Source organism: Gobio gobio, assembly GCF_949357685.1.
Source record: "Gobio gobio genome assembly, chromosome: 16".
Classification (NCBI taxonomy): domain Eukaryota; kingdom Metazoa; phylum Chordata; class Actinopteri; order Cypriniformes; family Gobionidae; genus Gobio; species Gobio gobio.
In genome coordinates, this window is record NC_137109.1 from 44,837,219 (window position 1) to 44,861,774 (window position 24,556).

Below are 24,556 nucleotides of genomic sequence, written 5' to 3' on the forward strand. Positions count from 1 at the left end.
TTCATGCAATCATGAAAAAAAAGTGGCACACATCAGGAATTGATTGGACCGTGAAAAGCGTCACAGTCAAAGTATGCATCGCTTTTTATGCGTACCGACGGACATTCGCAGTGTTTACATGGGTTGTAACCGACTGCGCATGCGTCGAACAAAGTATACTTTGGCCTTCAGTCAGAGCAGATTGTGGGAAGCTATTAAAATATGGAGGTACCAAATGACTCAATATGAAATAAATAATAAAATAAAACAATAATTAAATGTACCTGTTTATTTTGAAATAATTAAAAAATATAAAATTGAATTAAATACATTTTGTAAAATTCTATGAAAATACAACATTTATTGTTTAATATATTTCACAATATCCCCTTTCACACACTTTACATTTTTAAATATCTATTTTTAATAATAAAATGTGCTTTTTCAAAAAGCCGTTTTTCATAATAATATGCTGAATTCACGAATGACTCCTATTTGATGAATCATGTATTTCCAAAGCACGATTTTCCCAAAGATTTTTTTCATAATAATAGAGGACTATTGCTACTATTAAGCACCGCCTACTGCCTGTTGATTGGCATTTGAGAAATGTCCTATATTATTATGAAAAACATTTTTGGGGAAAATCGTGCTTTTGGAAATATGATTTGTCAAATAGGTGTCATTCGTAAATTAGCTTTTTCAATTTAGCTTTTTGTAAAAGCACATTTTATTATGAAAAAATATGATATTTAAACTGTAATAGTCTGTGATAGAGGATATTATGAAATATACTAAACAATAAATGTTGTTTCATAGAAAAATATATATTCATTATTTATTTATTTAATTAATTTTGAGTAATTTGGTCCTCCATATTAAAATGCCACCAGCACCCAGTTTTTTTGACCAAGACCAAGGTCAGAGGAAAGGCAAGTTAGGATTACTAGTAACAAACTTTAAGTTCTATTTTATAAAACATCTTCAAAAGCAAATCAATGCACGTAATGGCTGTCAGGCAGTTGGCAAGGTTTGTTTTCCTTACCTCATATCAACTATTAAATACAAATACTGTTTCAGCAGCAAAATCTTTCAATCTCTTCAAAATTAAACATTATTTGCGTTGAAAAAAAAAACACTAAAGAAAATAAATGCTCTCAAAATGTCCTCCCATTTTGGTTTGGTTTTTCTAAAATGTCGCTATAATACTATTGGTCAATCCATTTTTTTTACGGTTATGTAAATCACATAGTTACTCAGAGAATTTTGTCAGCCAATTAATACCAAAGACAGACGTCTAAAAATTCAAATCCGTTATCTGTAAATGCATACAAGATTCCTCATATAAACTGACCACCGGATATTTGATTATTAACAATAAATATTAGAGAAAAGCTTATGTAGAATGGTTGTAAATCCCTGAAAGCGGGTACACCATAATGGAAATGTATGCTGAACATGCTTAAAAAACATCTCTTCTGGATGTGTAAAATCTTGGAAAACCAAAGAAACAAAATGAGATTGATAAAATGGAATCTCTAATATTTTCTTTGCTTCATGCAATGAAATATAATAAAGCATTTTTTCGTCAACAGTCTTAAACTTGAGTCCTCGGGATGGTTGAACTGAGGTTACAAAAACACCAGTTTTGCCATCTTCAAAAAGCACATTGGTATATACCATAAATTACTATGAACAATAATATGGAATATGAATTGTGACGTTAAAAACAACGGCAGGTAGTTACAGTTAACATAGATCTCATACAAAGTATCACAACAAAACATAGATGCAGTAGTATTAAAGAAATACAAAAATAAACAGGTACAATAGAACACACTATTCTCGCTCACTATGATGCTGTGCCGATTTAAAACAGATGCAGTATTCGTTTTATTATTCTATTGAACATGATATATGCATTAATATGTAAATGCTTGCCCTCTTTGGGCGTCAATTCCTGATGCTTTGTGTTTTTGCTTACGAGTTAAAAACGACAAAAAACTAAGCATAAAACAGTAACATAAGAGATAAATCATTATAAATTACTGCTCATGAATATTCTCAAAATAATGATCTGTCCTGTATCACCTCCATGCCAACGCCTCTTATTTCAGGCTGCTGTAACTGTCCAATGGAGTAACTGCATCCATGAGATCAATCCCTGATCTCTCATCATCTCCAAGAGCTCAATTATGTTCGTCCATGAAAAATATTGACCATAGCGAGGGCTGTTTGCATCCCTCATTCGACCTGCACATTGAGGACAGTCAATATTAACCAATATTATTGAGATACCGTCACTTGTGGGACCGTAAAGTCATTGAAACTCCTCGGGTTCTTGAAGAACATCAAGGCTGGGTGAGACGTTTCCTCTTGAGTTTCTGAAGCATTCCCTGCTCCTTCAAAAACAAAAGGGGATGTGATGCAAAATCACCAGTTGAGCGGGTCGGTCCAGCATGCCCATGCAACATTCCCCGAGCTCATCAGCTGATTGTGAATAATACTGTCATCGTATGCGCCAGGAATAAAAAAAAAACACAAAAACACAGCATCCACTATTTGGTCAAAAAAAAAAAAAAAAACGTTTAAGAAAGAATTAACACTGATGAGTGTTCATCAAAGTCTCTTGTCTTCATGAAATGTAAAAATATTTAAAAAGTGAAAAAGCTGTATGAAATTCCAATATATATCACATCAATATGTACAGACGACATGCCTCAGGTTACACATCACTGCAAAAAAACAACAACAAACAAACCATATTAGTCATGAGCAATACCAAAATCCAACATAAAACAGCTCTGTGGCATCTGTGCTGAAGCACTGCAGGCAATTGTTAATGGTAAAGTCACACACGTGAACTGTACAGACACAGTTATGGTATATTCAAGTGTCATAAATGCATTTGTTTTACTTTTTACTACTGACCTTATGCCAGCAACCTGGTATTGGAAGTCCATCGGGACCCTTGGGGGGAAAAACATAAGAATAACAGTGTAAGAGCAATTTTATTGATCAAATTAATGTGGTAAAATTAATATGTGTGTGTGTGTGTGTATAAAAATATAAAAATTGCTATTTAAAACGGTATTATTGCCTGCAAACATACACTGCACACAAAATTCTAATAATCATTTTTGTTATATTATATAAAATAAATAAATAAAAGACATCAATCTACAAACTCAAAGCAAAGGATCACAACACCAAGACATGCTTGCCAAACTGATCACAATAATGCTAAGGTGTTATGAAGTTATGAACACTAATAAAATATTATCAGATCATACACTACATAATGCTTGAAAAGTTACAATGTTTCTTGTCAGTCTTAGTTAATATTTTATGCATCCGCTTTGGATTTTATAACACTAACATAAAAAGTTTGGGGTTGGAAAAATTTTCTCAGTCTCACCAATGCTCAAGGCTGCATTTATATGATTTAAAAAAAAAAAAACGATTTTTTTTTTATTTAATATGTTTTTTATGTTATATATATACACTCACCTAAAGGATTATTAGGAACACCATACTAATACTGTGTTTGACCCCCTTTCGCCTTCAGAACTGCCTTAATTCTACGTGGCATTGATTCAACAAGGTGCTGAAAGCATTCTTTAGAAATGTTGGCCCATATTGATAGGATAGCATCTTGCAGTTGATGGAGATTTGTGGGATGAACATCGAGGGCACGAAGCTCCCGTTCCACCACATCCCAAAGATGCTCTATTGGGTTGAGATCTGGTGACTGTGGGGGCCATTTTAGTACAGTGAACTCATTGTCATGTTCAAGGAACCAATTTGAAATGATTCGAGATTTGTGACATGGTGCATTTTCCTGCTGGAAGTAGCCATCAGAGGATGGGTACATGATGGTCATAAAGGGATGGACATGGTCAGAAACAATGCTCAGGTAGGCCGTGGCACTAGGGGGTCTAAAGTGTGCCAAGACAACATCCCCCACACCATTACACCACCACCACCAGCCTGCACAGTGGTAACAAGGCGTGATGGATCCATGTTCTCATTCTGTTTACGCCAAATTCTGACTCTACCATCTGAATGTCTCAACAGAAATCGAGACTCATCAGACCAGGCAACATTTTTCCAGTCTTCAACTGTCCAATTTTGGTGAGCTTGTGCAAATTGTAGCCTCTTTTTCCTATTTGTAGTGGAGATGAGTGGTACCCGGTGGGGTCTTCTGCTGTTGTAGCCCATCCGCCTCAAGGTTGTGCGTGTTGTGGCTTCACAAATGCTTTGCTGCATACCTCGGTTGTAACGAGTGGTTATTTCAGTCAAAGTTGCTCTTCTATCAGCTTGAATCAGTCGGCCCATTCTCCTCTGACCTCTAGCATCAACAAGGCATTTTCACCCACAGGACTGCCGCATACTGGATGTTTTTCCCTTTTCACACCATTCTTTGTAAACCCTAGAAATGGTTGTGCGTGAAAATCCCAGTAACTGAGCAGATTGTGAAATACTCAGACCGGCCCGTCTGGCACAAACAACAATGCCACGCTCAAAATGGCTTAAATCACCTTTCTTTCCCATTCTGACATTCAGTTTGGAGTTCAGGAGATTGTCTTGACCAGGACCACACCCCTAAATGCATTGAAGCAACTGCCATGTGATTGGTTGATTAGATAATTGCATTAATGAGAAATTGAACAGGTGTTCATAATAATCCTTTAGGTGAGTGTATATATAATTTCATATATATTTAATTCCTGTGATGCAAAGTGATTACTCCAGTCTTCGGTGTCATATGATCCTTCAGAAATCATTCTAATATGCTGATTTGATGCTCAAGAAACATTTCTTATTATTATCAGTGTTGAAAACAGTTGAGTTGCTTAATATTTTTTCAAAATATGTCAAAAGAACAGCGTTTATTTGAAGTAGAAATATTTTGTAACATTATAAATGTCATTTCAATTTAATGCATCCTTGCTGACTAAAAATATACATTTCTTTCGAATAAGAAAAAAAAATCTTACTGACCCCAAACTTTTGAACTGTAATTTATGTAGCTGACAGACATGGGATAGTTTAAAAGGAGAAGTTAAAAAGGCGAAACAGGAAGTGTCAGAAACGTAGTAGAGAAAGAGTAGAGCAGGCAGATATACTGTACCAGTGGGCAGGGGGCCTCAGGGGCCGGCTGCCCCGTTTCCACTGCCTCTTTTTTACATCCATCAGCTCCCTGTCAGCGAGAGCACACATACAGAATATACACTCCTATAATGACTAAAAACAAACAATACACACACACTCACTCTGGAGAGACCAATCAAAGAGAAACTGAAACGGAACATCAGTCTATAGAAACATACAGAAGAAAGGCGAGGAAATGTGGAAAAGGGAAAAGATGTCTGTGATATGTCTGTGCTCCCAGATGGGCACACTTTGTTGTTCCTGACAGAATTACCCGGCATGTTTTTTCACCTGATTTTCAGCACTATGTATCTGTAAAACATCAACACATTATAAACATTCAAAAGTAGCTAAAGCACGCACCACGGGACAGGGCTGGTCCAGACCCGGCGGTCCCTGTTCGCCTTTCTTTCCCTTGAGCCCTCTCTTTCCAACAGGACCGCGATCTCCCTGTGAACAGGACAAACCATCGGAGTGAATTAGATCACTTTAAGTAAAGGACTATGTACAGTCAGTAAATGAGGACTGATTTTTTTAATAACTATGAAAGTTGTATTGATTCTATGCAGTAAATATGATACAGTACCTTCTCTCCTCTCTCACCACGCTCACCCCTGTCTCCTTTAATTCCAGGAAAACCCTGCAATACAAGGATAGATATAACGATAGATAGATAGATAGATATAACGATAGATAGATAGATATAACGATAGATAGATAGATATAACGATAGATAGATAGATATAACGATAGATAGATAGATATAACGATAGATAGATAGATATAACGATAGATAGATAGATATAACGATAGATAGATAGATATAACGATAGATAGATGGATGGATGGATGGATGGATGGATGGATGGATGGATGGATGGATGGATGGATGGATGGATGGATGGATGGATGGATGGATGGATGGATGGATGGATGGATGGATGGATGGATGGATGGATGGATGGATGGATGGATGGATGGATGGATGGATGGATGGATGGATGGATGGATGGATGGATGGATGGATGGATAGATAGATAGATAGATAGATAGATAGATAGATAGATAGATAGATAGATAGATAGATAGATAGATAGATAGATAGATAGATAGATAGATAGATAGATAGATAGATAGATATAACGAGCGATAGATAGATAGATAGATAGATATAACGAACGATAGATAGATAGATAGATAGATAGATAGATAGATAGATAGATAGATAGATAGATAGATAGATAGATAGATAGATAGATAGATAGATAGATAGATAGATAGATAGATAGATAGATAGATAGATAGATAGATAGATAGATATAACGAACGATAGATAGATAGATATAACGAACGATAGATAGATATAACGAACGATAGATAGATATAACAATAGATAGATAGATATAACAATAGATAGATAGATATAACAATAGATATAATGATAGATAGATATGACGGACGGACGGACGGACGGACGGACGGACGGACGGACGGACGGACGGACGGACGGACGGACGGACGGACGGACGGACGGACGGACGGACGGACAGACAGACAGACAGACAGACAGACAGACAGACAGACAGACAGACAGACAGACAGACAGACAGACAGACAGACAGACAGACAGACAGACAGACAGACAGACAGATAGATAGATAGATAGATAGATAGATAGATAGATAGATAGATAGATAGATAGATAGATAGATAGATAGATAGATAGATAGATAGATAGATAGATAGATACTTACATCTAATCCAGGTTCCCCTTGTTTTCCCTGTGAAAGAAAACATTATAATTTAAGCTACATTTATATTTTATGCGTGGATTATCGTGAAAATACCAATGTCATATTACTTTACAATTCGATTTAGGCATTACATTTCACATTCATCAAATAAAATGTACATTTATTTATGAAGTACTTTAAAAAACACAAAATGTAACAAAAGGCTGTACAATTAAAAAAATGAATAGAGTAAAATATTAGGTCATATTAGAGAAGGAGATAAAAAGATTAAAATAAACAGCACAAATACATCTGCTCAAACCTAATGGTCGTTACAAATAGTGATTAGTTAAACTAGTGATTAGTTGACCTTATCACCCTTTGTGCCGGGTAGACCGACTAATCCTGTTGCTCCAGGGGGCCCTTGAGGACCATGAAGGCCCTATAAAACATAATAATAAGTATAAACCGTCGGATATGATATGGTTATAACACTTCATACTCATAACATCCACAGGCCAGTCATACATCTATGTGAATATGGCTTTTAAATCCTGCACTAGTGCATTATGGGATTAGATGATTGTCTTACTTGTATTCCTGAAGCACCGATTTCTCCCTTCTCTCCTTTAATGCACTCCCCTGGGTCACCCTGCGAGAGATTCAATACAGAATTAGACTGATAAAGTGCGTGGATTAAGACTTCGCTGGCAATCTCTAGACATTTATTATGGAGTTCAATGTAGTTAAAAGGATAGTTCACCCAAAAATGAACATTTTGTCATCGTTTACTCACCCTCAAGTTGTTCCAAACCTGTTGGTAATCAAACAGTTGACGGTAGCCATCGACTCCCATAGTATTTTTCTTTCCTACTATGGTAGTCAATGGCTACCGTCAACTATTTGATTACCAACATTCTTCAAAATATCTTTTTTTGTGTTCAAAAGTTTGTTTGGAACAACTTGAGGGTAAGTAAATGATGACAACATTTTAATTTTTGGGTGAACTATCCCTTTAAGTTAGGTTTATGATATGTTTCATGTCAGGGTAAAAAGTTGGATAAATCACTACATTTAGGAATCCATAATGTCCAACATTATTTTAAATAATGAAATAAAATAAACCTACTTTGGAGCCTGGCATGCCACGATGACCCTAAAACACACATAATAGAGTTCACAAACTTTCAATGATGTTATTATATCTCTTAAAAATCATGATCTTGCAGATGGCATTAAAACTCCATAAAAAAAAGAGTGAACATATTGTCAGTCTAAGTGCAGTTTGGTTACATCTGTGATCGAAGGTTAAATAACACAAGATGATACATTAAAATGACTTTCATTGATTCAATAATTCATTCACCGATTCATTCCAATTTATGGCAGTCAATTCTAAAAAAGCTTGTAAAATTGTCAGTAGTCATCATATTTGCTATCAGATGCCATCTATATAAAATATCATATTTGTCTAAAACGTGTCCCACCATGTATCCAGGTGGTCCTGGTGGACCTGGAGGCCCTGGGGGTCCCGGCTGCGAAATCATCTGAACCTGTAGTCATAAAAGCACAGCTGAAGATGACTGTACTCCTGATAGTTTTAATGAATGAGTCAATAATCAATAAATGTACTAACCAGATTGTCTTCTAGAATAGAGTCTCCTTTCTCTCCTTTCTGCCCATCCACTCCCTATAACACATTTGATTAACATTAACAATATGATTAAAATAAATGAGAAGGAGAAAATGGAGAAGATGACTAATTTCTTGTCATCTCTTTGAATACGTACAGAGGGACCAGAGAGGCCCATTTCTCCTTTCTCCCCCCTCTCTCCAGATTCACCAGGCTCTCCAGTCTCTCCCTTATCACCCTAATGATCAAATTAATCCAAATATTGATATGCAATTTATTTGCATTAGCCTCAGAGATGTGCATATAGAACACATATAAATTAGTCTTTAACATTTAATGGACACAATTTTTCTACTCCTTGTAAAACTATGTATATACCAAATAAAAGAAAAGAACTGATATTCTTCTAAATAGGTTGAACAAATGATCACCTTTTCGCCATCAACCCCACCAGGCCCAGGCAAGCCAAGTTCACCCTGTTTGGATGAATGAAACATACTGAGAGAAGTACAGAATCGATCCACAGTCTCTGACAATCGCATGTTCAACTGAGCCCCTCATTTTGATAAAAATGTGAATCAATTAATTGACAATTATCATCGCACACCTGTTGGTAATAGATAGGTGCGTAGTGTCTATTCATACGAAGTGCTAATAGCGTGCCTATTCACACTAGCTCCGCTTAACAAAGCCTTGTTGGGCCAAACAATAGTGGTGTCAACAATAATCGATTCAGCGATGCATCGCAATGCGGGGCATGCACGATTCAGCATCGATGCGGCAAAGTGCCATAATCGATTATGTCACCGTTTATTTTCTGGCCTTGAGTTGGACAATAAAGTTGTGAAGTTTCAATTACTTCCAGGGTCATAACAACAACAATCAAGATGGTTGAGGCGGAGGGAGATGACCGCGATAGATGGGTAATTAAAAACGCACCCAAAGCTTGGAAAGCGGACATCTGGGCACATTTCGGATTCTGACGCCGGCTTCACACCGCACGCGTTAGCAGGGCAGGAGCGGTGGGTATGGAGAGCGGGAGCCCGCGCCCCCATTGTGGATTCACACTGGCAGCGTTTGTCTCACGCAGATATTGCAAATACAGACAAATATTGTACATTATGTCACATTTTCCGGTCTTCTCCTCCGAGCCCCGCCTGTCTCGTGCTTTGATTTATGATGGGCAGCATATGCTGTGATTGTGAAACACACGAGGCACTTCACTACATGATTTCATGGTGAAATTTTTTATTTTCCATGTTAATCTGGTCAGTTTTGATCAAGAACAATCCACTGTGGCTTTAATTCAGCGTGAGCAGCGCGGCAAAAATAGACTCGGCGCCGAAACGATCGCGGCACTGCTGCTCCTGCGATGCGATGAGCTGCCGCGCCGCCTCTGCGTGCGGTGTGAATGCTCTAATCTGTTAACATGGGCGCCGAAAAAAATACGCGCTGCTTACGCCCTGCTAACGCGCCTGCCACACTAAAATCATCACGAGAATTGACGAGTCCCTTGTGTCAACGTTACTGTGTACCTGTCATTCCTGTGCATGACATGACTAATAATAGGTGCATTTCCCCGATTACTAAACCATTATCAGAAGAACCATAACACTGACAAGTGGGGATTTGTGTTGCACTGAATATTTTTATTGCTGGGTGCCTGGGTGGTGGTTGTTGTTACAATAGTGTGACTGTAATTACGGATTAATATTTGCACAGGAGGTCATGAAGTGCCAGCTTTTTACTGTGTGTAAAAAAAAACACTTATGTTCACTGCTGGAAAAAGTTGGCTTAGTTGGTTATTATTGCTCTATATAATTTCAAATGAGAGAAGAGAAACATTTCTCATTCAAAGCACTGAAAGAAGTGATTTATGTTTTCTTTTTCAGGTTTGAAAATGCCGTATCCAATACCCTGTACCATTCAATTTCATTTTATTTAATGACATTTATGTCAAAGATACAGGAGAGTGATAATACACACATAGCAGCCAATACAATCTGTTGTTCAATATCTGACTGCTTGTATTGCCTCAAAAAAATTTTTTGCCTTGTTGTGTGCAGTAGAATTTTGATGCATCGCAATGCATCGTAGAATTGAATTGAATCGAATCGTTACCTGGTGAATCGTAATCGAATCGAATTGTGAGGGCAGTGCCAATGCACACCCCTACCAAACAACATACATTTTTTTTTCTTATTTAAACATCTTCAGTGGTGTAGTCAGTAAAGCATAAGGCTTAAAGGATTAGTTCACTTTTAAATACACTTTTGCTGATAATTTACTCACCCCCATGTCATCCAAGATGTCCATGTCTTTCTTTCTGCAGTCGAAAAGAGGTTTTTGATGAAAACATTCCAGGATTTTTCTCCATATAATGGATTTCAATGGGCTCCAAATGGTTCAAGGTCCAAATGACAGTTTCAGTACAGCTTCAAAGGGCTTTAAACGATACCAGACGATGAATAAGGGTCTTATCTAGCGAAACAATCAGTTTCTGCGAGAAACCGAGCAGTATTTATGCTATTATTTTACCTCTTATCAGACGAACGTGATCATCTCTGAGCTCCGCCATAACTTCCGCTAAGTGAGGTCAAAATACGAGCGTGGTCATAGACGTATACGTAGATGCCTCATTAGCGCTTGCACGGATCAATAGAATGAGGCATCTACGATCGATATATGTATCTATGACCATGCTCGTATTTTGACCTCACTTAGTGGAAGTTATGGCGGAGCTCAGAGATGATCACCTTCGACTGATAAGAGGTAAAATAATAGCATAAATACTGCTCGGTTTCTCGCAGAAACTGATTGTTTCGCTAGATAAGACCCTTATTCATCGTCTGGTATCGTTTAAAGCCCTTTGAAGCTGCACTGAAACTGTCATTTGGACGTTGAACCATTTGGAGCCCATTGAAGTCCATTATATGGAGAAAAATCCTGGAATGTTTTCATCAAAAACCTCTTTTCGACTGCAGAAAGAAAGACATGGACATCTTGGTAAATTATCAGCAAAAGTTTATTTAAAAGTTAACTAATCCTTTAAGGATCTTAGTTTTGACGCAATCGAACTGGGTTCAAATCCACCTTTTGCAGAGCTCGCTCTTCTCTCTTTTCTCATCACATATTACACTTCGGAAAGGCATTTCCCTTACAATAAAAATTAAGAAAATGTTCTAAAAGTGGAAATAAAGTGCCTAACGAAATGTTTATTTATGATAAAAGCATTTTTTGAGTAGCGTTGGGGGTAGGTGTAGGGAGGGCTTTTATTGTCCCATTAAGACGGCATCCATTTCATAATTTTAATAAATATAATAATTTACACTCTATGTTATTATTGCATCCTGTTAATGTACAACAATCCTGAGGTGCAAATAGTATGTATCTGTCAAAATCAAGTATAAACTGCAGGTAATTACTATTTACACATATTGCAAAGAACGGCTACATGGTGTAAATAGAATATTTCACTATTTCCACTTATTATGCTATTTCCACTTAGTAAATAGCATCTACAGTTATTTCGCTAAGAAAATTGTATTTTCACTTAGTGTAAATAGAATCTAGTTGCTATTAACACTTGGTGTAAATAGCATCTATCGCTCAATAAATAAAGAATTTCCAAAGCCATAATGAATTAAAGGCTTTTTTACTTTTTCTACATTGGGCTTGGAATTTCGATTTTTACCATTTGAGTGCCTTGGAAATTCTTTATTTATTGAGTTGAACTATCCCTTACATCAAAAGAACACAGAGATAAGGAATTCACACCCCGTGCAGCACTTCTTTTGCATTCTCTGATTTAGCATCTATTGCTATTTGCACTTAGTGCCTAAAAAACTCAAAAAAATTAAAGGAAATCCTGCACACTATCGATATTGCAGAAGATATCAAAAACTTTTTATTAGCAACGTCTCATGACCTTCATCAGGCATATACACATATTACTCACGCTCAATGACTGAATATATCATTAGCAAAATCCCAAAAATGTAGCACCCCAATATCATATATTATATTATATATATATATATATATATATATATATATATATATATATATATATATATATATATATATATATATATATATATATATATATATATATATATATATATATAACATCACATTAAATAATGCTTCATCATTCATACCCATGGGTAAGTCTAAAGGGTAAAAATCCAAAACAACTCGCGTCTCTGTAAGAGCAATTCAATATGGCACACTCACTTTTTTAATCCCACAAAAACGTAAAGAGCACACATCGTGATTCAATGTACAAAAGTGGGCCGCAATCGGATCATTAACATCTTTTCTTCTAATAGAACTCTTATGCTCACTAATTCTTTGTTTTAACTGATGTGACGTTTTTCCAACATAACCCAAACCACAAGGACATCGGATCAAATAAACAATGAAAAGATTCAAAGTTTTTGATATCTTTTGCAAGTATCGACAGTGTGTGGGATTTCTGTTAACTTTTGAGATAAAAATGTGAATGAAATTCACCTTAGGACCTTCTTTTCCTTGTGGTCCCGGGGGTCCAGGAGGGCCAGGTGGTCCCTATTTGGGAAGCAACGAAACAAACATAATTAACGCTTATAAAATGGTCTTTTTGCAAAACCCACCGCATTTTGAGAACCACAAACCTCTGATAGACCTCATTTTACGACTGCTATAAAACAAGAAAATGATGTTCCAATACAACTCGATGTGTAATCAACCCTGTGGGATCTGAAACGTTTGGCGTATGAAAACAACATCCTGAATGATGCTTAACAATATTGATGGCATTCTTTGAAGGAAATATTGCTATTCTTTAGACTTATACAAACCATAATTATGGCTGATCTTTTTTAATTTCCCTGACACCATATTTCAATGTATCTCTAAAATGTGCTTTCAATGTTTGTGGTCCGATAAACATCTCAGACTGATTACACGGTTGACAGAGATGACCACAAAGCCTTGCAAATGTCAAAAATAACAAATGTCCTAATTTTTCCTTCTATTTCCCAATTGCCGTGTGACAAAACACAGACTTTCAAAGGAGGGCATCATCCAGAACATTTAAACAAATGTTATAAATGTAACCACAAGAGTCGTTCATTAAACAACCCAGATACACATTCTCAGAACAAGAATATGCACAATAATATTTTCTAATTGCATCTATACAAGTAAAACTATTTTGAATTTTATTTTGTCAGTCATGTTTACTTCACTGTCTCACAACGTAATGTTGCATGCACGCCACAAACGTATAATAATGATAGTAGTAACAATAATGTATAATACAAGAAAACATTATTTGCATAGTGTTACTGAAGAATTAACACAATACACAACCATTATTGAAACTTGAATTAATTTGGCAACTGCAAAAAATATATATTATGAACTGTTTTGAATTCACACACGGATACAGTGAGTATGTGTTAAGGATAAAGATCAGGCTGCATATTCAACCAAAAAAAAAAAAAAAAGCAGAAATGGCAACCCATGCTACAGTACGGTTACCGAGACACTGATGGTTTTGATGGCCTGCCAGAAACAAAAAATCAGTGGCATTTTGGTTTTAATACAACCATGAATTTATAGTCATCTGAGGCTTACATAATTGCATTACAGGAAGTCTAACCAGGAACATCAAATTTACATGATTCCAGATGACCGATTGGTAAAAATAACAGATTTATAAGTTGTTGAGAAGTTTTTTTTTTTAGCAATTATCATTATACAATCACAACTCACCTGAAAGGCATCTAAGAGTTTGCCATTAAAGTCAACAATGTCACCAGAGGCTGATGTGCCTTTCTCACCGGGGCGGCCCTGTTGGGATGAAAACAACAGTTACACAACTGATCACACAAATGTGCTCTCAGTATCTAAGTATTCTCAGACGTGGAGAGTTGTTTCTCTAGTTTTGTTTTGTAATTCTAATGTATTAAAAATGACAACGTCCTCATTGTACAACATCACCACTGGTATTTATGAAAAAAAACAGAACTGACATTATGTTTTAATGCTATATCAAAGGGATAGTTCACCCAAAAATCACCCTCAAGTCATCCTAGGTGTATATGACATTCTTCAGACTAATAAAATTGGAGTTATATTAAAAAAGTCGTGGCTAATCCAAGCTTTATAATGGCAGTAATTGTTGCTCTGTTTTTGAAGTCCATAAAAAATGCATCTGTCCGTCAAATAACTGCTCCACACGGCTCTGGGGGGTTAATAAAGGCCTTCTGAAGCGAATCGATGCGTTTGTGTAAAAAAAATATCCATATTTAAAACTTTATAAAGTAAAGTTCCAGCCGATTGTCTTCCGTGGAAAAGTGTTGAAAGTGCCTTCTCGCAATTCAAGATGAGTATGCAATGTCTGGCGAGCGTACCTGGTAACGAAAGCCTTTTGAACGGCAGAGGCACTTTCAACACTTTGTCCATAAATTGAATACGGAAGGCGATCGGCCAAAACTTTACTTAATAAAGTTTTAAATATATATATATTTTTTTTTTTTACACAAACGCATCGATTCACTTCAGAAGGCCTTTATTAACCACCCAGAGCCGTGTGAAGCACGATATTTGACGGACAGATGCAGTTTTTATGGACTTCAAAAACAGAGCAACTATTACTGCTATTATAAAGCTTGGATTAGCCTGGACTTTTTTAATATAACTCCGATTTTATTCGTCTGAAAGAAGAATGTCATATACAGCTAGGATGACTTGAGGGTGAGTAAATCATGGGCTAATTTTCATTTTTGGGTGTACTATCCCTTTAAGTACATTATGATAAATACTTTGCTTGTTACATATACGTGCAACATTTCAGCCGTAAATAAATTATAAATGCTAGCTAGATTATGTTCATTACCTGTCTAGCAATGTACGAAATATAATTAAATAATGGTTTGTATTATTATTTTTTTTAAACATCTATTTTGTGTCATTATGTGTAGTGACTTGGTCAGAACTTCCATTAAAGGAACATAGTGAGTATCGGTTTTCCCTGGTTTTCACAGTGCATGTTGGGACTCTTAAAGGAACAAATGTTTCAGTGCACTGGAAGCATTTTGCGATTGTCCTGACTACTGAACAAGGGAGCTGATTGAGACGATCATGGTCAAGAAGACGATCTGCTGAGGTTCAAACTGAGCATCAGAATGGGGAAGAAATGTAATTTAAGTGACTTTAAGCATGGCATGGTTGTTGGTGCCAGATGGGCTGGTATGAGTATTTCAGAAACTGCTGATCTACTGGGAATTTCACCCACAATGGTCAGACAAAGTGAAAATATCCAGTGAGAGGCAGTCTGAGGGTGAAAATGCCTTGTTGATGCCAGAGATTAGAGGAGAATGGCCAGACTGGTTTGAGCTGTAGAAAGGCAAAACTCAAATAACCACTCGTTACAATCGAGGTATGCAGAAGAGCATCTCTGAATGCTCCACATGTCGAACCTTAAAGCAGATGAGCTACAGCAGTAGAAGACACATCAGTGCCACTCCTGTCAGCTAAGAACAGGAAACTGAGACTACAATTCACACAGGCTCACCAAAACTGGACAATAGAAGATTGGAAAAATGTTTCCTGGTCTGATGAGTCTCCTTTGGCAGCCCTCCCAGGGAATGGTCCTTTTTTTGCTGCTTTTGTGGAGTTGGTGCTGGTGAATAATGGATTGGTGTCACTATCTGCCAAGCGAAGAACATCACCAGCCCCACTCCAGACCCAGAGCCCAGCCAGCCATCATCCTACTGCACGGATATGATGCCAGAGCCCATCGCCGACAGAAAGCCAGAGCCTGGGCTCCTCCCTCCCTCTGCTCTACCTGAGACCATCGTCCTTACGCCTCCACCATGGCTCCTTCGTCCCCTCCGGCCTTGGTCAGACGTCACCCTGCCTGTGTCACGGACTTACGGACCTTCAACAATGCTTAGTCCCTCCACTCCTTCAGCTTCATCGGGCTGCACTATCCCTCCGGCTTCGCCTTGGTCCTCAGCCCCATCGACTCCGCCTCAATCCTCTGGCACCCTGGCTCCACCTCAGACACAAGTCACTGCGACTCGGCCTCCAGGACCATCGGTGTTGCCCGGTCTCATCAGCTCTCTGTCCGCAGCCTGGTCTTCTCCTTCAATGGCTCCATCTCTAACAGTCATTATGTTTCTCTCCAGCTCCATGTCCTCCATCTGAGCCCCCTCCTCCGTTTGACTAGTTCTTAGTTAGTTTCCGTGGTTGTTAATTAGTCCCTCACACCTGTTTCTGTTCAGTTTGATTACCCTCTCCATGTATTTAGCCCTGTGTTTTCTTAGTTCCTTTGTCCGGTATTGTCTTTAACTTCAACGTGGTTGTGTTATGCATTCTCATGTGATCTCCTAAGTATTCCTTGTTTATTTTATTAAAGACTGTTTGTGTTCTTCATCTCTTTCGTTGTGCACTTCATTACTGCCACACGTGACACTTATCCAGCAGCGCAGATAAAAACTAACTTTTAATAAATGTACAAATAAACCTTTTGGAAAACAAAGGTTCCAAAAGGGATTTTTTTTTGTTGCAGTTTTTGCACCTTTTAGACAACAGTTCTTGATATTGATATATATATATAATTTTTTTAATTATTACTGACACAAACATTGAAATAAGTTTCCTTGGTTGTTAAAGGTTCTTCATGGAACCATAGATGCCAATAAAGAACCTTTATTTTTAAGAGTGTATGATATATCATTCCTCACCATTTCGCCCTGGGGTCCTTGTTCTCCAACATCTCCTTTATCTCCCTGAGAAATACAAAGCCCAAATCAAACCAATACAACCAATCACACTGATGTTAACCATTTACTGTAAGTCCTGTCTTTGTAGGAATCGCTGTATATAAATATGGTTATATAACAGGAATAGTTTCACCAAGTGCTCACCTTCAAGCCTGGCAGACCATCGGTTCCTCGGTCACCCTGAGGACCTGGCTCTCCCTGCTCGCCCTGCCAAACGTACACAGAGCATTTAAATTAATATAAAACAGATCGCAGAGAATGAGAGCACAGCAGAAGATGCTTGAACAGAGCATGTCCAGAGCGGATCCATATGAAGCCCATTACTCTATGAAATCATTCTTATTACGCTGTTAATGATTAAGTAATGGTCAGAGGCTATGGTCAAATTGAGCATATGATCAAACCCAAAAAATATGCTGCATGGGAGGATTGAATGAAACAAAATGAAAGAGTCCAAAACAGATGATGAATACACAATAAACAAATAGGTAAACATTATTATTTGACGTCTCATCAAGTCTCATTTAATAATGGAGGAAAATGGCCTTGAAAAGTTTTTGGATCATGATTATGATTTTTTTAATATTCTGGTGTCAACCAAGAATCTGACCTTTGGCCCTGGGGGTCCCTGTGGTCCTGGGTAACCCTGATCACCAACTTCACCCTGTAAAACAGAAAAATGTCTAAAAGCACATGGACACAAACACTTAATTTCCTTAAGTCACTGCTTTCAAATGTCAGTCTAAAACACTGATCTATATAAATGACTAGATTGCTCATTGCATTCTAAGCTGCCATCTGGAGGTGAAGCCACTGAAAATGTTCAAGCGGCCATCTTACTATTCCCTACCAACAGAGGGCATCATTGACTTACAGCCAAAACCTTGACCTAAAATCACCTGCTTTGCAGGGTATCAGTCGCACATAAATAGATTTAAAGATATATGTATGTTCATTGATTACATTAATACTTTGAACATTATCTGTATAATCTTTATTTTCATGGTATTTCCGGGCAGGATAAGCGATATAAATTGTTAAGATGGGTGTGTCTTCTGCACGCTGCCGACACAGGTAACTAAACTTACACATGTACGTATGTACGTAAATTATGCAGGAAATATTAAGCATGAACATTGAACAGCAGAAATTGATTAGAATATGCATTACATATTACAATACAAGCCCCTATTATTATGTTGCACTATATTATATGAAAAAGGTTTACCATGCATCATTTTGCTCAGAGCGACAGTTTGAAAATAAAGCTTCATGTCTTTAAATCGATACGCAGTCAGCGTCATTTCTCTGAATAAGTTGTGGAGAGTATATATTATTTCCTGATATTCTTTCCTGATATTTCCTGACCACAATCCACTTGGAGTTCTTGGAAACAGTTAAAAGCCACAGGTCAAATTATATGACAGTTTGCATATGAATTAAGTGTTATTTGTATATTTTGTTGAGCTAATTATTCACTTAACCAACAAACGTTTAAAGGGTTCATGAACTGGCTTTTTAAATTTTTTATTCTGTTGTCAACTTATGACGTTCGCGTGGTTTTTACATTCAAAAACATCATAATGAATAAGTAATAGGCTATTTTCTACTCTGATTTCGAGGCTCTCTCAAGACACGCTCAGTTTTGATGGGTGTGCCGCACTGAAGACTTGGAAGTAAACGCCCACGGCCAGGATTGGATAAGATTTGCATATTTAATGAGCTTCAGCTCCCCTCAGTACATGTGGGAATTTTGAAAAGCGTCTGGGGAAACGCTCACAACAAACACAATGTTTCATCTCTCATCCACCCACGGTTGATTGGAATTTAATTTTTTTATTACTTGGTCCACCCGATTGGTGAATATAACCGAGAACCGCACACACACACACACACGCGCAAGAAAGGAATGTTATTTCACTATTTAAGATAGCCCGTCGGCAGGCCGGTGATACGTTTTGGTAGCCCGTCTGAAAAACCCATAGCCCCGGGACGTTGGGCTTTGCGAGCACTAGCCCATAACGTTACAAGTCCGTGTCTGATCACGAATGAACCAATAACACCTCAAATAAAGGATTATCCAGCATGTGACAGCGTGCTAAGGTATGTAACCGGCATGTTTATTGCTCGGTAGCCGTTTAGCTCCACGAGTCGGTGGGCGGGCTTCAGGCGGCGCTTCTGCATTCTATGACGGCAATGGTTGACATATTCTGAGATCTCTCGTTTTCTGGGCCTGGTGTCAATAAAAGCTTTTCTTTGACTAACAAGGAAGTTTTCAGCTCCGAAACTTACAGGATATTCTTATATCACAATTAACTTTTATATATCAAAGGCTCAAAGGAAAGTTGATTTCTCAATTCATCACCCCTTTAAAGGGTTAGTTCACCCAAAAATGAAAATTATGTCATTAATTACTTACCCAGTAGTTACTTATTTACTTTCAAAACACGGCCTCATGAAGCTTCGAAGCGTTATGAATCAGTGAGTCGAATTATGATTCGGATCGCGTGTCAAACCGCCAAACTGCTGAAATTTGGCGATCCAAACTGCTCATTCGACTCACTGATTCATAACGCTTCGAAGCTTCATGAGGCCGTGTTTTGAAATCGTCATCACTATACAAGTCGTTATTTAGGGGTTTTTTGCGCACAAAAACTATTCTCGCCGATTCATAAAGTTATTTTAGAACCACTGTAGTGAGATGGACTTTGTAACGACGTCTTTAGTACCTTTTAAGGGTCTTGAGAGTGAACCGTGCATTGTGCCAATGGAGGCCTTTCAGAGCCATCAGATTTCAACTAAAATATCTTAATTTGTGTTCTGAAGATGAACGGAGGTCTTACGAGTGTCGAACGACATGAGGGTAAGTAATTAATGACAGAATTTTCATTTTTGGGTGAGCTAACCCTTTAAGTCTTTATCTTTACTGCTTCGAAATACATGCTGTTAATGAAAACAATGTTGAATTATTTACAGTTGCTGTACGAATAAATACAGTATTCTATAACACAACATAATTAAATAACCACAGTGAATAATGGCCAATTAAGTTGTATGCGCATACCTGACAAAGCATTAATCTGTATTCAGATTTCAGAATCATTTTGACATTTCTAATACAAATGAATGTAACTTTTAATAAGCAGGAGAAATTCCAGACTTTAAACAAATAACCATTTACGGTAAACGTTTAGGACGTTTGCGTTGTAAGAATGTAGAGAGAGACTCATTAGATAATGTTTTCTCATTAAAATCAGTTGATTTCATATTAATTCAATAGAATGTGAGGGAATAGCAGACCTCATGAGCAATCCAGTCATTTAAATAGATCAGTGGTCAAAACACATTTAATGATGTAATGCAAGATCAACTCTCTCCATGCTTTTTCAGCACTCATTTTTCATTGAGCGTCTTCAGTAAATCCTGACAGAAGAAGGCAAAAGAGGGTTTGCGCTGGTGCAAGGTGTTAGTAAACCTGGACCATGGTGTTTTATGCTATGTATGTACTAACATTTAAATGAATCATTTGATATAATGCATTTATTGTGTACATACATGCTTTTACAAATGTGCTTATAGGCTATTTTGAAAAAAATTAATTAAAGCTGTAATTCATTTCTGTAATTAGATCAATAATTTAGAAAATGTTCTAATTAGAAAATAGAATTTCCATCCCATGCCATCTTTATATTGTCTGGCTGTCACCAGACCAAGCTCAATTTAAGATTGAATCTGCTCTGTATTTTCAACTGCACACGAGACTGATAAACTAGCATAAATTAAATTACTCTGTACGCAATTGGATAGTCCTTCAACCAATCAGACCCCAAGAGGCGTGATCAACGGGCAACGACCCATCGCTTCTCTATCCGCCATCTTGTTAAACCTGCCAATAGCGCGCCAGGTGGATAAGCCAGTCTGTGATTGGTTCCCGCAAAAGTGTAACAGAAGCAGTAGAAATTAATGTACAGGTTTCCATACTGAGTTGCAGGGCGAAATCAAATCGCCGGCAGATCAGGCTGGTTTTACCTAGTCTAATCTTTATAGTCAAGATGAAAACCAAGTTTTACCCTATTTACTTTCTTACTGTCTTAGGGCCAGATTTACTAAACAGGGCAAATAAGCCTGATAGCGCAATTCCATAAAAGCACTGATGGGAGTGGACAATTCTGCACGTGATCTACTGACGAAATGTAAATGAAAGAACACAGCCGGATCATTTCTATAATGACCAACGCAATCTACCAAGAGCAGTTCAAATTAGCGTCTGGTTTAAGAAACGTTTTAAATAATGCCACAAATACCAGTAAATTGACAAGCGCAAACCTTAGTATATCACCTTGCATGATTCATTTAAATATGCAATCAATTTAAATATGTACGATAAGGTCAGCCGCAAAAATAACCCTGTCAGCGCTCATTTTTCACTGCGTGTCTTTGGAAAATCCTGACAGTAGTTTTTAACGCCAAAAGACGGTTTGCGCTGGTGCAAGCTGTAAGGAAATCTGGCCTTATCTAAGGTCTTATTGGAAACGCTGCATAATTTCACATTATTCCGAAGAAAAATCGTGGTCTTGGTACTAACACATCAATGTAAAAGCTTGCTTTAGCTCTGAAACAACTTTCCTTTTCGGCTGACGTCACCCTCCCCTTCCCTCAACCACATATAAACCACTTTTCACAAATTGTGCAAATTTTCACAGATAAAAAAAAATCAAGTTCAGCTCTACATTTTCTTATATCCTGTTTCACTTAGAAATAAATCACATTACTGAAGTAAAAAGGGTTGCAAACACCATTTCATGCTGACTCTATGCACAACTGGCCCATGCGGCTAAAACAGTCTGCCTAAGAACATACTCACATCTTAGTCTCTCACTCACAAACATACACATGTACTAAAACAAAACTGGTATTACACATTAAACGTCATTTCATTGAAACAGGCAGAAAATAATTCAAGACACCATACAGATGTCAGTATAAACCATACATCAGTGTGTTTAAGGACAGCTGAAGTCAGCAAGCACTTACCAGCACAAAGGACAAAACACTAAAACATGCTGTTCATATTATGCCAAGAGGAAAGAATTTAGTCTTTCGTGAAATTGCGAAAGCAAGACATTTACCTAAAAAACAAGAAACATCTTGATCGCAAGGATAAGCACACACACACACACACACACACACACACACAAACACACAGAGTTTGTGTGTTTTTATCTTACCGGTTTTCCTGGTAACCCTCTTTGTCCCTGCAGAGAGAGAAAACATGTTTGAAAGAAAGTAACATACCGGTACACTTATATAATGTAATCCATGAAGTCCATGAGCATGATGATCAGAAACAGCACTGCACACTCACTTCTATTCCATCTTGTCCAGGAGCACCCTAGAGAGACAGAAAATATTTAAGAGTTACTTTAATACACCACCAAACTTTCAAGATGTACCGTCCCTAAACATACAGTCAGTGTTTGATCGATGCCAGAGCTTTTTTTTTTTTTAAAGGAGACCAGAGCTAGAGAACCAAAAGTCATATGTGCCAGTCCTAAAGTGCATCATTACTAACATTAGTAGTATGAGTTTCACATTAAATATCAAGTTAAGTCAAGTCAAATAGCGCTTTTAGACACTGTTTCAAAGCAGCTTTACAGAAAATCATGACATTAATATTTATAATATCTCAGATTAGAGCTGGGGAATAATATAGTTAACATTTTGTTACAATACAAGCAATCAAGCAGTTGAGATATGCTATACAGTATAAATCGCCCGACGCAAGTATACTATATGTATGCGGATAACGTTGGACATAATTAAATATACAACTTTATAAAGAGTTAGGGTGATAATATAGTTATATTTTGCGACGATATGCCCTGGATTCACATCTCAAGATGGTATACATATTCTTTTCAAAGGGATAATTAACCCAAAAATGAAAATTACCCCATGATTTATTCACCCTCAAGCCATCCTAGGTGTACATGACATTCTTCTTTCAGACGAATACAATTGAAGTTTTATTAAAAAATGTCCTGGCTAATCCGAGCATTACAATGGCATTAAATGGCAGCCCAAGATTATAAGCGAAAAAAGTGCATACTATGGGATCAGATTCCCGTCTAATATATCGCGGTAACGCATCAAAAAATAAGCGTGAATCCAAATTTTAAAAACACGTGAAAAAATAACGCACAAAACTGAAAAATCAATGCAAAGTTAACCAGAATCACAAACAACGCAGTCACGGAAAAAATAATAATACGCGTAAATCAAATATTTTGAAATTATATTGCTCAAAACTGAATCATGAATTCAAAATTATCTGAATTGCACACAAAATCATGTTTTCTGCTCTTATTTTCATTTTTTGTATGTCCGTGCTTTTCTCCTTTGCTCTTGTTTCCACATTCTGTGCTTGCGTTTCCAAATGTATTTCCTTGCAGATATAGTATTAGAGAACGCGTTATACTCGTGATCACATTCATTTGACTGATTTTATTGTGAATTTTAAACTTAAACTATAATTTTTTTTTTTTGTGAGTTTGTGATTCTGGTTAACTTTGCATTGATTTTTCAGTTTTGTGTGTTATATTTTCACATGTTTTTTAAATTTTGATTCACGCATTTTTTGATGCGTGACCGCAATACATTAGACGGGAATCTGATCCCATAGTATCCATCCATTATAAAAGTAATCCACACAGCTTGTGTGTTTATAAAGGCCTTCTGAAGTTAATCGATGGGTTTGTGTAAACAAAATATCCATATTTCACACGTTATAAAGTAAAATATCTAGCGTCTGGCGGACCGCCTTCCATATTCAACTTACGCAGAAAGTGTAGCACCTCTCGCAGTTCAAAACGCGTACGCTACGTCCAACTATACGCTGCGCCAATTACGCTTTTTCCGTGAGTTGATTACGGAAGTCAGTCCGCCGGAAGCTAGATATTTTACTTTATGTTAACGTTTGAAATATGGATATTTTTCTTACACTTCAGAAGGCCTTTATTAAACTCCCCGGAGCCGTGTGGATTACTTTTAGAATGGATATACTTTTTTGGGCTTCAAATTTTGGGCTCCCATTTATATAACTCTGATTGTATTCGTCTGAAAGAAGAATGTCATATATGGCTTGAGGGTGAGTAAATCATGGGCTAATTTTCATTTTTGGGTGAACTATCCCTTTAATAAACCAAACAAAATTATGTAATTTAGTATCAGAAGAGAGGCCACTTTTGATTGCATTTTATTTAGTAACAGTTTTAAAAATT

At 37.1% G+C, this 24,556-nt stretch overlaps 1 protein-coding gene across 1 annotated transcript in view; it reads right to left on the minus strand.

Moving 5' to 3' along the window:
* Window positions 1-933: 933 nt before the first annotated feature.
* Window positions 934-24,556, minus strand: part of col23a1a (collagen type XXIII alpha 1 chain a) — a 227,362-nt gene continuing 203,739 nt past the window's right edge. Inside the window, exons 12-30 of the mRNA XM_079839480.1 lie at window positions 22,642-22,668; window positions 22,505-22,531; window positions 17,887-17,940; window positions 17,421-17,483; window positions 17,238-17,282; window positions 14,260-14,337; window positions 13,015-13,068; window positions 8,931-8,975; window positions 8,657-8,737; window positions 8,503-8,556; window positions 8,354-8,419; window positions 7,996-8,022; window positions 7,459-7,518; window positions 7,237-7,308; window positions 6,888-6,914; window positions 5,720-5,773; window positions 5,497-5,583; window positions 2,911-2,949; window positions 934-2,714 (exon numbers count right to left, since the gene is read on the minus strand). Coding sequence (XP_079695606.1) covers window positions 2,712-2,714; window positions 2,911-2,949; window positions 5,497-5,583; window positions 5,720-5,773; window positions 6,888-6,914; window positions 7,237-7,308; window positions 7,459-7,518; window positions 7,996-8,022; window positions 8,354-8,419; window positions 8,503-8,556; window positions 8,657-8,737; window positions 8,931-8,975; window positions 13,015-13,068; window positions 14,260-14,337; window positions 17,238-17,282; window positions 17,421-17,483; window positions 17,887-17,940; window positions 22,505-22,531; window positions 22,642-22,668 — 963 coding nt within the window. The 3' untranslated portion in view covers window positions 934-2,711. The remainder of the gene's footprint in view (window positions 2,715-2,910; window positions 2,950-5,496; window positions 5,584-5,719; window positions 5,774-6,887; window positions 6,915-7,236; window positions 7,309-7,458; window positions 7,519-7,995; window positions 8,023-8,353; window positions 8,420-8,502; window positions 8,557-8,656; window positions 8,738-8,930; window positions 8,976-13,014; window positions 13,069-14,259; window positions 14,338-17,237; window positions 17,283-17,420; window positions 17,484-17,886; window positions 17,941-22,504; window positions 22,532-22,641; window positions 22,669-24,556) is intronic.